Here is a 12,305-nt window from a genome sequence, read left to right on the forward strand (position 1 = left end):
TAATTATGACTCATAGTTTGTCAAGTGTACTAAAATACCAATATTTTAACATTAGAAGTCATAATCATGGATCACTACTTTTCATTTAAGGTCATGTTTTATATATATATAAACAAGAAATCACACAGCTTTACTTCTTATAATCATGTTGTGTATGTTACACACAACACACTGACAGGTTATAGAGCTTAGTAAGAACAACTGAATCCAAACTGGATTTGTACCTTTAAAAAAAAGTTAAAATCAAGTTACTAACAATAAAATACCCACACCCCTACTTTAGCACTTTAGTTTTTATTACGTCTGTACATAAAATACAGTGAGCACGATGACAAGTGAATATCTATCCTTCTCTAACCTGACCTAACTACAACTGACACAAATAGGACTACGCTGCTTTACAGAAGCTGCATGTTACACAGTGTTAAGGAGTGGATCCTGTTTTTTTTATTATAAATACATACATATCTACACTAAATACTACGTCTATGAAAAATAAAAGACTGAGTGTGGTCCCATCTACGTACAAAAGCAAAACATCATACAAAGTACTTTACACGGTATAGCAAAAAGGTAAACATCATATTTGGCAAGTGTTACGTTTGTTATGGATATTCTCTTTCCTTTTGTTGTGTGTCAGAATAAGAGGAGCGTGTGAAAGCACAGGTAGCAGGTGCTCGCACAGTGGTCGGCTTTTTTTAGTTGCGGAGTAAAGATAACAATGGTTTTGTCAGCGAGGGAGAAAAGGGGCAAGAGTGCAGCGAAAGCGAGAGGGCGGGTCCACACAGTGAGAGGCTTCCAGCGAGTCATTCATCAGGAATACACACTGAGAGGGTCTGTATCTGAGAGGAGACACAACAGAGACACATGTTGTCCCCGGAGTTTCTCATAATGCATGGTGGGTTCTTCTTTTCATGTATTAGGGCCACGTCATTAAGGGTCAAATGATTCTAAACACAGATTAACCATAGCTGCCAAATTTGTAAGAGAAGAATGAACATGAATCTCGGCAAGTCGAAAATAGGAATTTGACAAACTCCCCATTATGTTACTAATTGGGTTACCACTGGGTCAGATTAGATTATAAATGATCTACAAGATAAGGTTAAAAAACCTGCACGTGACGATGTCTTGTGAGAGTTATTTCCCTTGCTCTGTAATTTATTATACATCTATTTCAATGTAAAGTCACGTTCACTGAAACGACTCAAATTAAAGAAGAATTGTCTCGTGATTTTTTTTCTTGGATACAACTGCACTTTTCCTCCTTTTCTCAACACACATTTCACCTTTTAGTTATTGTTACACGATCGTCAGCACTAACTCATTCCTATCAAATCCCTACAAGAGAAACAAACACAATACATAGAGTTGAATGGAAACTGTACATCAAGGTATAGTTTGCTTGTGAGCTTTGAGTAACTGAGTTCTTCAAATGGAGGATAAGGCATTCCTAAAGAGGAAGGAATGAGGATGAAAATAAAGGGAGTTTATCAATGTGAAGTAGATGCAGCAGGTTGCCAGCTTTTGAAATAATCTCAAACACTATACCCAACATGTGAATTTTACTTGACATACTTCTTTTGATAGTTTGAGCTTCTCTGGAAAATTTACATTTGTCTGAACCTAGGTCGGACTAGCTTGTGGTTTCAAATCGGAGTTAAACCAAATCACAGAAGAAGCATTTGCACGCTGGTGTACACGATTGGTCCTGAATGGTTGACTGGTTTAGTTACTCATATCAATCATGAGGTGTTCGTATATCTGAGTTTTCCCCTTGAAGCTGGACGCGAGCAGGAAAGCCCGGTCCTCGATGGAGACCATGGAAAACCCTCGAGGCGCCTGGATGTTCAGCTCCTGGGCCGGGACGAACTGTCCCCTCTTGCCCTCCCACTGGTAGACCTGCGTCAGGGAGTAATCGCTGCCCAGGATGGCGTACTGCCACTTGCCCACGGAGACCGGCTGGAACACCATGGAGCCGCGGGAGGGGAACGTCTGCACCTCCTTGAACATGGCACCGTCCCAGCGCATCACCTTGGAGTCCCCGATGAATCTCGTTAAGCACAGGAACAGATCCCCTTGGAAAAGGGCAAAGATTCAAGGGAGTCTATTTTAATTTAAACATTAATCTTCTAAAGCAGACTCTGAATCAAAAAAGCAAAGTGTTCTTAATACATGAGCTGTAGCTTTTCCTGTTACACTAAGAAATACAGAGAATATTACACAGTGGTGATTTATGAGCGGGGGGGTTACACTAGTGGAGTACCTTTGAGATGAATGCCTGTGTGACTCGCCGAGCAACGAGGTACTAAAACCTAATAAGTTACTGCTGAGCGTGTGGGTCATGGACGTTTTTATTCAATTAACCAAGAAAAAGTTCTCATGGGTCAAAGTCCACCGCTAATCGTATAACATGACCCGTATTATCTGAGTCTTAGCATTTCAAACTGAAAAATGACGTCCAAAGGGCAGTTTGTGTTTAATGCACACACACACACACACACATACACATACCAGCTAATGCCTTTTTAGTCAGTGCAAACCTATAACACGTGTGTGTGTGTACATATGCTGTTTTTGAAGCCGCAGCCCTCACCTTTGACCCGAAAGTGTTTGACCGAGAAAACGTCCTCCATGTCCGGTATGTCCGTCCTGCGGTCAAACTGCTTCTGGCCCCTGTTCCACTGGTACACCACAGGCCTCTGGGAGCTGCTGGACAGGATCAGGTGGGCCTTGTTGGAGATCTCCAGATATTCCACATCTGTGTCGCGGTACCACGGATGGAGAGACTGGTGGGAGTAGAAGCCATTGCCGTTCCACTTGTACACAGTTGTGGAGCCGGCCTGAGGAAGGAACAAGTGTAAATATCAGTTCAGCTGTGCAGTGTAGCCAATGCTCCATCTGCTGATATGGAGGTGGCAGGATTTATGACCTATACTCCAGGCAGCCACTAGGGGGCGATCAAGACACTGGGGGAGCTATCATGTCGTCCACCTTTATTCACAGTCTCTGAGGTGGACACAGTTATAACACCTATACTATAAATCTGAATAAAGAAAAACACGGTTAACCTTGGAGCTGTCGGCGATGACAAAGAAAGACTCCCCGTCGATCATGAACGTCTCGATGTCGTTGGGTTTGCGGATCTTCAGGATGTCGATGTCCTGGATCTTGATGAACTTGTTGGCGGAGTTGTCGCGCTTGTAAATGTGCGAGCCCCCGAACAGCTGGGCCACGATGACGAAGAGGTGGCCGTCGATCACCTGGGGCTTGCAGACCACAGTGGACGTGCCTAAACAGGAGGAGAGGTCGATGTCACAGAGTGCTCAACAGATCATCTTGCATTTATGTCCCTGAACACTGATAAACCACAGTTACAAAGTACAATCAATCTGTGGCTGCTAACACCTCTGTCAGTCCTTTCTCTGTCCAAGCAATGATCTGTTATTGAAAATTGAATGGACACGACCGATGCTGCTTTAACTTTCTTTTGTTTACTCACTTTGAATGGTGTCATAGGGTCTGAAGGTCATCTCGACGTGGTCCCATTCCAGGAAGCTGCATGTCCCAGCGAACGGTTGTGGGAACACAACAAACTGCTCTTTACCAAAGGTGAAGGCCTCCACCGAGATGGACTCAAACTTCAGCGACTGATAGGAGGCAAACTCTGAAAAGCACAACGTCACAATGAGTCCCGCCCCCTTTCTGTCGTCTCTAAGTAATCCTTTCCCACCGATCACTTCCTCCACAAACACGCCTCAACATCTGAGCTTTATTGTCAGCACTGATAAACTGGCGATAAGGAGCAGGGAGGAGGCGTGAGAGGACAGGGTGAGGCAATCGTCTGGGGACAGGGAGCTGTTGTTGAGGCGTTTCCTGTGTGAAGAAGCAGGGGCAGACGCAGGAAGACGATACCTGTGGTGATGCAGTCAAAGGAGTGTGGCAGCAGGTCGTTGATCTTCTTCCCCTGGTGAATGGGCGGGCCGCTGCAGTAGATCTGATCCAGGGTGGCGTTGGTGTGGTGCATCCACTCCACCAGCCACTTGAGCTTGCAGTCGCATATCAGGTTGTTGCCCCGCAGATCACTTACATGCAAGGATGAATCTCAATCAGTTCAGGGACATGTTTATCTACTTGGAGGCTTAGATGTTCAGTTTCTGTCTCTCCCGTATTTGCCTGAACTTTGGCTTCGAGCCGATGAAATTACAACAACAAGTGTCCTATCTACTCAGTGGTCTCTCCTCCTCACCCGCTCTCAGTTTAAATTACTGTTGACCTTGGATGTCTGTGTCGAATCAACACACACAGACACACACACACACACACCCTGCAGCCTGCAGCCTGCATTATTCTCACTGATTATGTTGCTGTGACCACAGCCAGGATCTTTCCTCTCTAAATGACTTGTTTACCTTCTACCCTGACACTCTGGCCTCGTAACCCAAGACCTCACCCTCTCCTCTAGATCTCTTTATCTCCCTTTTTTCCCTCTTTCTTTTTTCCATTGCAGCAGCGAATAGTATCTCCTACACTCGTTTTTTTTCTCTCTCTCTCTCCTCTGGTTCACGTGGTGATTACTCTCCCTTCCTTCCTTTTAAGCACCATAACAAGAGGAAGGAACGATCAACATCCCTGAATAAATCTCTTAAGACACCAAACAGTATCAGAGTGCAGTGTGGTCCTATTTGTGTGATTGTGGGAATAAATACCACATCAAACAAAACAAGATCACATTACTAGAAAACCTGCAAACCCTAACATGCAAAAAGATTGTTTCTAATTGGTGTAGAGGAAAATATCTTGAGTTTTATTTCTTTCTCTTGATATTTCCCTTATGCATCCTGATCGAGTTCTGTTAAGCTCTGTGCAGATACATGTGTAAAACTCCTTCTAGTGTATATACCAATGCAATTTACCAAATGAGTTACTAACAGATCGGATCACGGTGAATGGTTAAGTGTTAAGTGTTAATATTACGAGAATAAAGTCCTTATTTTAGGGTAGATATCATTTTGAAGAGGGATATCAGATGATCAGCCTGTTGCCTGGATTAAAATGAGGAATGTGGAGCATCAAGCATGTCATTCAAAGAATCACGACTCTAAAAGGAAATTCTCTTTTGGATCCAGAACAAGTGGAACGACTACAGGCTGATCCTTGTTGCTCACTTCATTCAAATGTTTTTCCTTTATTCTGCTAATATTATGACTTTCCCTTCTCATTGAATTAAGCCTCTCTAAATCTTTTTTTTCAACATGGCCCTAATGCCCTGTTGTATAATGAGACATTCAGTATATGTAAATATCTAAGGAAACATGACGCGGAACAAGCTGGGTCTGAGTCTCAGACTGCACTCACACTTTGGTCAGAGCCTCCATGCCCTTGAAGACATCCTTGGGCAGCGTCTCAAGATTGTTGTACGCCAGACTCCTAATCGACAAAAGGGAACATAAAAAAAACGCACAGTGATTGAATTAGGAGAGACTGTCTCTCTCCAGACTGCAGACGCTAGGTCATTACACTATATTATATGATTTGCTTTGGTTCTGTTTGGACCTGAGCACATTATTGTACAAACAAGAAAAATGACAGAACGATTCTGAAACCTGAAGCCCCAACAATACGGCTGAGACAAGGCACAGTCATGTAACAGGTGTTTCAAAAGGCTTGGCAGGGACATGGAAGGAAATATAAGAATGAGGGATTATTCAATTTAAGGGAGAGCAATTTAATTGAGTGCAAGGAGGGAATATAATTCGTTGTAGAAGGGTCGGATACAATTCTTCAACATTTAACCTATTATGTGAAACCGTATAGTGGGTAATATTCCATCCCCTTAATACTGCTGGTCATATTTCCCACTGAAAACCCATATCTAAACGAGCCCTACTCTTCCCTGAGGCTGTCTCGTGGCTATTTTTCTGCCAGTAGCAGGTATAAGACCAACCAACAAACACAGGCCCCTCAGGCACATTTCACATGCGGGTGGAGGAGTGAACTCCAAACCAGAAAGAGATTTGAATGCAGTGAAATGTCAGCGTTATTCATGGACGCTGCATTATTTATTTGTGAGTTGGTTTCACGAGAGAGAGAGGGAGAGAGGCCATTTTAGTTTGTGAGTTTGTGCTCTGCAAACAGATGGAGGATGGAGCAGACTGGATCAGGATCTGAGCAGCCAGGACCCCTGCCTGGGCCTTCTAATGATGTATTTATTCATCTTTTTTCGGTATGAAAGTTTGTTTACTTTCCTCTTAGGTATCTGCAGCAATAAAAAAAGGGGAACTTTATCTTTTCATATGGTTGCAAAGGGATGTGTGAGAGGTTTTCTATGGATTTTCTTCTCCCGTTAAAGCATTACAACCTATTTTCTGACCTGCACAGATCCATCTGAGCCACTGAGACAAAAACTCACACTATTTGTGGCTTTGCTAATGATTGTTTGACGAATAACTAGAGTCCCTCACCTAAACCATGCCTGAAGAAACAGTTTAACCACTGTTCAACATGACCGACACCTGAAAATAGGATGGGGGGGGGAGTTGAAAGCCGTCAAACCATCCATCCACACACTGTTCATGCACCATGAGGAGCACCAGTATGTGTTTTCGCAGCACTACTCTCCTTATGTACTCAAAATGTGTTGGGTAGGAACATGTCTCAGAATCAGGGTCAGATAATGAGGCCCTTGGTTTAACGTTACATTACTGGTATATTTAGTCTTGACCTTAGAGGTCGAGCACATTCTCGACTATCTTTAGTTGTGGCTGACTTTGCAGTTCAGGAAAGTGAGTGTTTACAAAAATACTGTCGATAAACTGTTTGGATTTGATTTTGTTTTCATGCTCCAGCTCACATTTTGAATTCTGTTGGGATTATGGACTTTTGGGAGGGTTGGTTTTATTATCTCGCCCATGGAGGTTATGTTTTAACCCCTGTCCGCTTGTTTGATTGTTGTTTGGATTCCACAAAAAGCTAAAACAGATGTCCACACAACTTGGTGGAAGGAGGGGATGTGGGCCAGTAAACAACTCATTACATTTTTGCAGATGCAGGCAAAAGTGCAAATCCAAGAATTTTACATTTTCACCAATTTCCAAGGGAATAATTCACGGATCTAGGCCTATGCACTCTATTTATTACCATTCTAGATAATATATACTCTCCCTGCATGAGTGTTTCTGCTCTGTCCATATATATAGAGCTGCTCCTGTGGGGGTGTGTTAATGGGTAGGCGTTTGTTTCCAGTTCGCTGCATCTCACGACAACACGGCTTCACACCTGCAAACTCTTCTCCTCCAGACCCAGCAGTATATTTAAAGACCAGATTAACCACAGCTTCGATACCAGTATGCTGTTCAACCCTGTGGTTCACCTGACACTTTTCCCTGTCTGCCTGCCCATCAGTCAACCCAGCCCAGTCAGCCCACTCTGCGCCTGAGCTGCCTGCTGGCTCTGCCTCGCCTCACCTGGAGCAACCGGAGCTTATCGAGCATCGGATCATCCGGTCTCTGAACATTAAGTAGATAAGTGTAGTAGTACAATAAGTGTCAGCACTTATTGTCGGCGTCAACATTTTTCTCCGCACATTGTCGTTTTTGTAATAAAAGACATTTCACTGTGTCTCTCTGTCTCATTGATTTCATTAAATAAACCAAAAATTAAAGTTATAACATGAGTCAAAGCTACAGAATCTACCTTTTTTTTCTGGCATGAATATGTGGCCAACAACTTTTTTGGTCCACTAAGTCAATGTAACACCCAGGGACACCATGACCTGCCTCTCAGCAACCTGATCCAGCTGAGCCCTTCAGCCAGTAACCTTGGACGTAACCACTGGCAGCAGCGTTTCTGATTACTTTGCACTTCACACAGTGACGGAGAAGGGCACCGTTCATGTTGGAACATCTAAAATACCAGAATCAGCAGCAGCTTTGACCACAATGCTTCCTCTTTAGAAATAATTTCAATGGAATCAACAAAATCAACAAAATACTTACAGATGTATCAGCGCTTTTAGGCCCCGGAAAGCAAACGGAGATATTGATGCAATTTTGTTGTTTTCAATAAATCTGTGAATGAGAAGTTTGTAATTAGTGTTTGGGTAGATTAGGTTGACACTGTGTAAGTAATCTCACATGTGAAACCCTTGAAGTTTTCTGCAGACTTTCTGCTGTTGCAGTTGTGAGAGGGTTGTGTTGAAAACCTGAGCTCTGTCCTAATTGTACATTATGCTGCATACCCAATATATCCACTTTGTTCATACTTAAACAAATGTCAAACTGATTTGAACTGAAAAGGCTTCCAAACATTTGTTTTAGATTATTCTAGTTGATTGGACTTCTGCTCTGGTTGATGTCAGAATTACATAAGCTAAGTAAACATCACAAACTCATAAAAGCCATGGGGATGTAAGTTGTTCCACCCTCATCAGGCAACACACAGTAAGTGAAGAAACCTGGGAGTGTGCGTGCATTAAACATGCCAGCAGCCGGACCACAATGCAACACTCTGTTCCAAAGTCATCACAACCTCCGCCAAGGAAGTTTTCACCCCTGGTTTGTCTGGTTGTCGGCAGGATTACATAAATAAATACTAATTTAATGGGAGGATGGGACACGGGCCAAGAAAGAACTGGATCCAGACAAAGGGACGGATCCAGGATATTACAACTCTTTAACATTGTGAAGGTGTATCTTGACATTTTCACTGATTTCTCCATGAATGATGCATGATTTCATATTTCAGAAACCCATGTCTATGATTGTGTGCAATTTGGTGGGGCTTGACATTTGGGCCTTGGCGGAGGTCTGTGATCCGCTGAGTGCCATGGATGGCTCATGCCTCATATATCGTTTGTTTCACGGCAGATACAGTTTGTGTATTTTATGATGCTCTACCACACAACCCCCTTATTACCTTTATATACTAAAAAGCATGGCGATTATAAGCTTTAAGATACGAGTAAATACTTACAGATATTCCAAATGTGGTAAACCCAGGAATGCATCTTCATCGATGAGGTCCAGTGAGTTTGCTGTGAACAAACTGTACAAACAAAAAAAGTTAAGCACCACTTTTGCCGTTGATTTGTGGATTGGCAAATTCAAATAACTCAACAAACTTCAATCGTACAACAAAACACTTTTATGTCACTCCATAAAAGAATCGCTGTAACTTTATTGTTTTTGGAAGCCAAATCGTTTTTCCCTCATGTAGTTATCATCCAAGACCGTGTCCATTATTTAACCATGCCTCCACACATGCACACACACAGACACACACATGCACACAGACAAACACACACACACACACACACACACAGGCACACACACAGGCACACACACATCTCCTCTTCGCCCAGCCCCTGCTGTTAGAGTTGTTTTAGCCATGTGGTGTATTGCATAATCCTGACACCATTACAGAGAATCTCCCTTTGAACCAGCTTCAATACAAGTCCTCTGGGGAGGAGGGGGGACCCTTCTTTATTGTTTATTCCAATAAAGAGCAGATAGAGAGACAGACAGACAGACAGACAGACAGACAGACAGACATACAGACACAGAGAGAGATAGAGAGATAGACAGATAGATAGACAGATAGATAGATAGATAGATAGATAGATAGATAGATAGATAGATAGATAGATAGATAGATAGATAGATAGATAGATGCACTCACAGCAGTTGCAGGGCAGGCGTGTGAACAAAGCTTCCTCCAGGGATTTCACTGAATCCAGACTTGACAAAAGATCTTAACAAATGGAGAAACAAACATTAAAGGTGAATTCATCATAGAATTAATAACAACTACACATGTACTAAAAGGCACAGACAAAAATGTACCATGGGGCGTCCCAGACAACTAATCGTGGCACAATGTGAGGCTGCAGGAGCACTTACAGGGACACGACGTCGGAGGGGAACGTGTGAGGCACGGAGCGGACATTCTCACACAGGGCATTATCTTTGGTGCAGATGCATCCGACGGGACATCTGGGCTGCCTCACTCTGCGTCCGTCTGCCAGCACCAGGCTGACCGCGGCCACCCACACCAGGAGCGTCCATCCTCCTCTCCATCCTCTCCGCGCGCTGCTGCTGCTGCTGCTGCTGCCCGGGTGTCCCATTGCTGCTGTCCCGGCCGAGGCGAATCACTCCCGGCTGCACATGCAACTTCTACACGCACAAATACCCTCGAGGAGCAAGCCCGGGATTTAAAGAGGAACCTTTTTTTTTTTTTGCCTTGGGATATGTTTGTTTTGCTGATGAGAAGCTGGAGCTCCGGGGGTGATGGTGCGCGCTCTGACGCAGCCGGGCTTGTGCCGATGCTCCTGGCGTCTCAATAGGAGGGCACCGGTCCAAAGGATTCGTTCTGCAAAGCGAAAGAATTACAAATTCAGGACCTGAAAGCAGTAAAACACATTTGAAGAGATATTTTTTTTTGTCATAGAGTAAAGGAATAAACTCAACGTCCCATGTGCAATAATAACAACAATGGGAAAAAGACCACGCTGCTAAAAATAGGTCTAATTGTTTTTTTAGAAAAAAGAGAAGTTGCTTGCAGACTCAAAGCTGCAGCCACTAAAAGAAGGGGGAGAAAGAAAAGGACATAAAAGCGTAAATTCCCGTGAGGGAGAAAGAGAGGGGAAGAAAGGGAGAGAGAGAGAGAGAGAGAGAGAGAGAGAGAGAGAGAGAGAGAGAGAGAGAGAGAGAGAGAGAGAGAGAGAGAGAGAGAGAAGGGGGACAGAGGGTGGGGGTGGCCCCTAGGTGCGCTGTTTTATTATCAGCACTGCCAGCTATTATTTATGCGCGCTTCAGAGCCGTGCGTGGCTAATGGCGAGCGCCTATTCATGAGCTCTGTGCAAATGCACCTGCCTCACTCATTTACATGCTGCCTCCTTTCTCTCCTCCCTGCACAGATAATGACATTCACCGAGACAAGGGGATGAGCTTATGGCACATGGGTTCAAATATAACAGGAAAATATCCATTCAGTGGTTCTGTGAACAAAGAATATTTGGGTGATGTGGTGGGACAGTCAGAATATTTTGTTTCTAGAATATTTTATTTTATTTTAAAGCACCAGTTAATAAATGTGGGATACATTTATGACAATGGTGTATATCATGGAGTGAGGCTGTATCTCTATTCTTATTCTTATTCTTATTCTTATTAATGTACTCACTTGTGTGTTTTTTTAGACTTGTTTTCTTGTTGTACTGCATTTTGTGTTGAAAATGTTCTATAAATAAATGTATTATTGTGATAGTGATATGGCCAAAATCAAGGTAAAAGCTGTTCAGTCGGTATCAATAACCATCATAATACACATCAGCTTATTAGTTATTTTAGGCATAAAGACAATTTTTTTCTGCGAGCATTTAAGATGTGGGTGAAAGGGACAAACACGTGCCGATAAAAGATTTTAAACATCTAACGTATTGATGAATTATATGTTCAAACCTCACCATTATCCTTGTGACTGTGTGGGGAAAATCCCCTGTAATTATTATTGCAAACCAATTTCGCTACGGGGACAAATAAAGAATCTAAAGAATCTAACGCATAAGCATTACATTGAATTCATGAAGAATATATCATTGATAGTCTATTATTTTACCCCCTGCTCTACTATGGAGTAATGATTCATAGGAATAACTAAATATTTTTTCCAGGACTGCAAATATTAACAACCATACTTCACTATAATATCCGTCTCTTCCTTCATACATTGACTGCTTTGTTGGGATCCGTGGGATGTGAAACACTGGACTTTTGTTCCACGCACTGGGCTGACCTCTGACCTCCCGTGACCTCCGACAACCCGAGAACTCAATTATACGGACGCGGCATAATACCCTCTTTATTTCCATCTATAGCTCAAACGCCCACACGCGTCCTCACGTCTTCCCTCAGGAGGAAATGAACAACACGATGCTCAATGAATCATCATTATTAAGTGTAAATGGGCCATTTCCTCTGAAATGAAAGTCTGTGTCTGATGTAGTTCTCTTCCTCTGTTCTCTCTCCAGTAGGTATTGATTATTCATTAGTTTATGTGTTGTGATAATAGCCTTCCCTACCATAAATATTGAATAATAATATATATAATAACTCTGATGGATGAACTGAGTCAGATTTACTTTACTTAGGAACCTATAGAGATCATAATAAATCACTTTTGATATTGCTAAGGGGACACATTAGTTTAAAATCACAACATGGCTCCTGTATTAATATTCATGTTCAAGGCTTAAAAAACCCATCTTCATCTTCTCTTTGCACATTTGTCTCACTCAAGCTGTAAGC

The 12,305-nt window shown here is 42.8% G+C and overlaps 1 protein-coding gene across 1 annotated transcript; it reads right to left on the reverse strand.

Annotated features, from left to right (window-relative positions):
• Window positions 1-275: 275 nt before the first annotated feature.
• Window positions 276-10,075, reverse strand: lgi1b (leucine-rich, glioma inactivated 1b; the record flags this gene model as incomplete). Its single annotated transcript, XM_053413629.1, has 10 exons — window positions 276-2,078; window positions 2,597-2,843; window positions 3,072-3,292; window positions 3,503-3,667; window positions 3,916-4,085; window positions 5,359-5,430; window positions 7,998-8,069; window positions 8,974-9,045; window positions 9,679-9,750; window positions 9,900-10,075. Coding segments are annotated over 10 exons (1,617 nt in total), but the record flags the coding sequence as incomplete, so codon positions are not given.
• Between the last annotated feature and the right edge of the window lie 2,230 nt (window positions 10,076-12,305).

This window comes from Pleuronectes platessa, chromosome 21 (assembly GCF_947347685.1).
Source record: "Pleuronectes platessa chromosome 21, fPlePla1.1, whole genome shotgun sequence".
Taxonomy (NCBI): Eukaryota; Metazoa; Chordata; class Actinopteri; order Pleuronectiformes; family Pleuronectidae; genus Pleuronectes; species Pleuronectes platessa.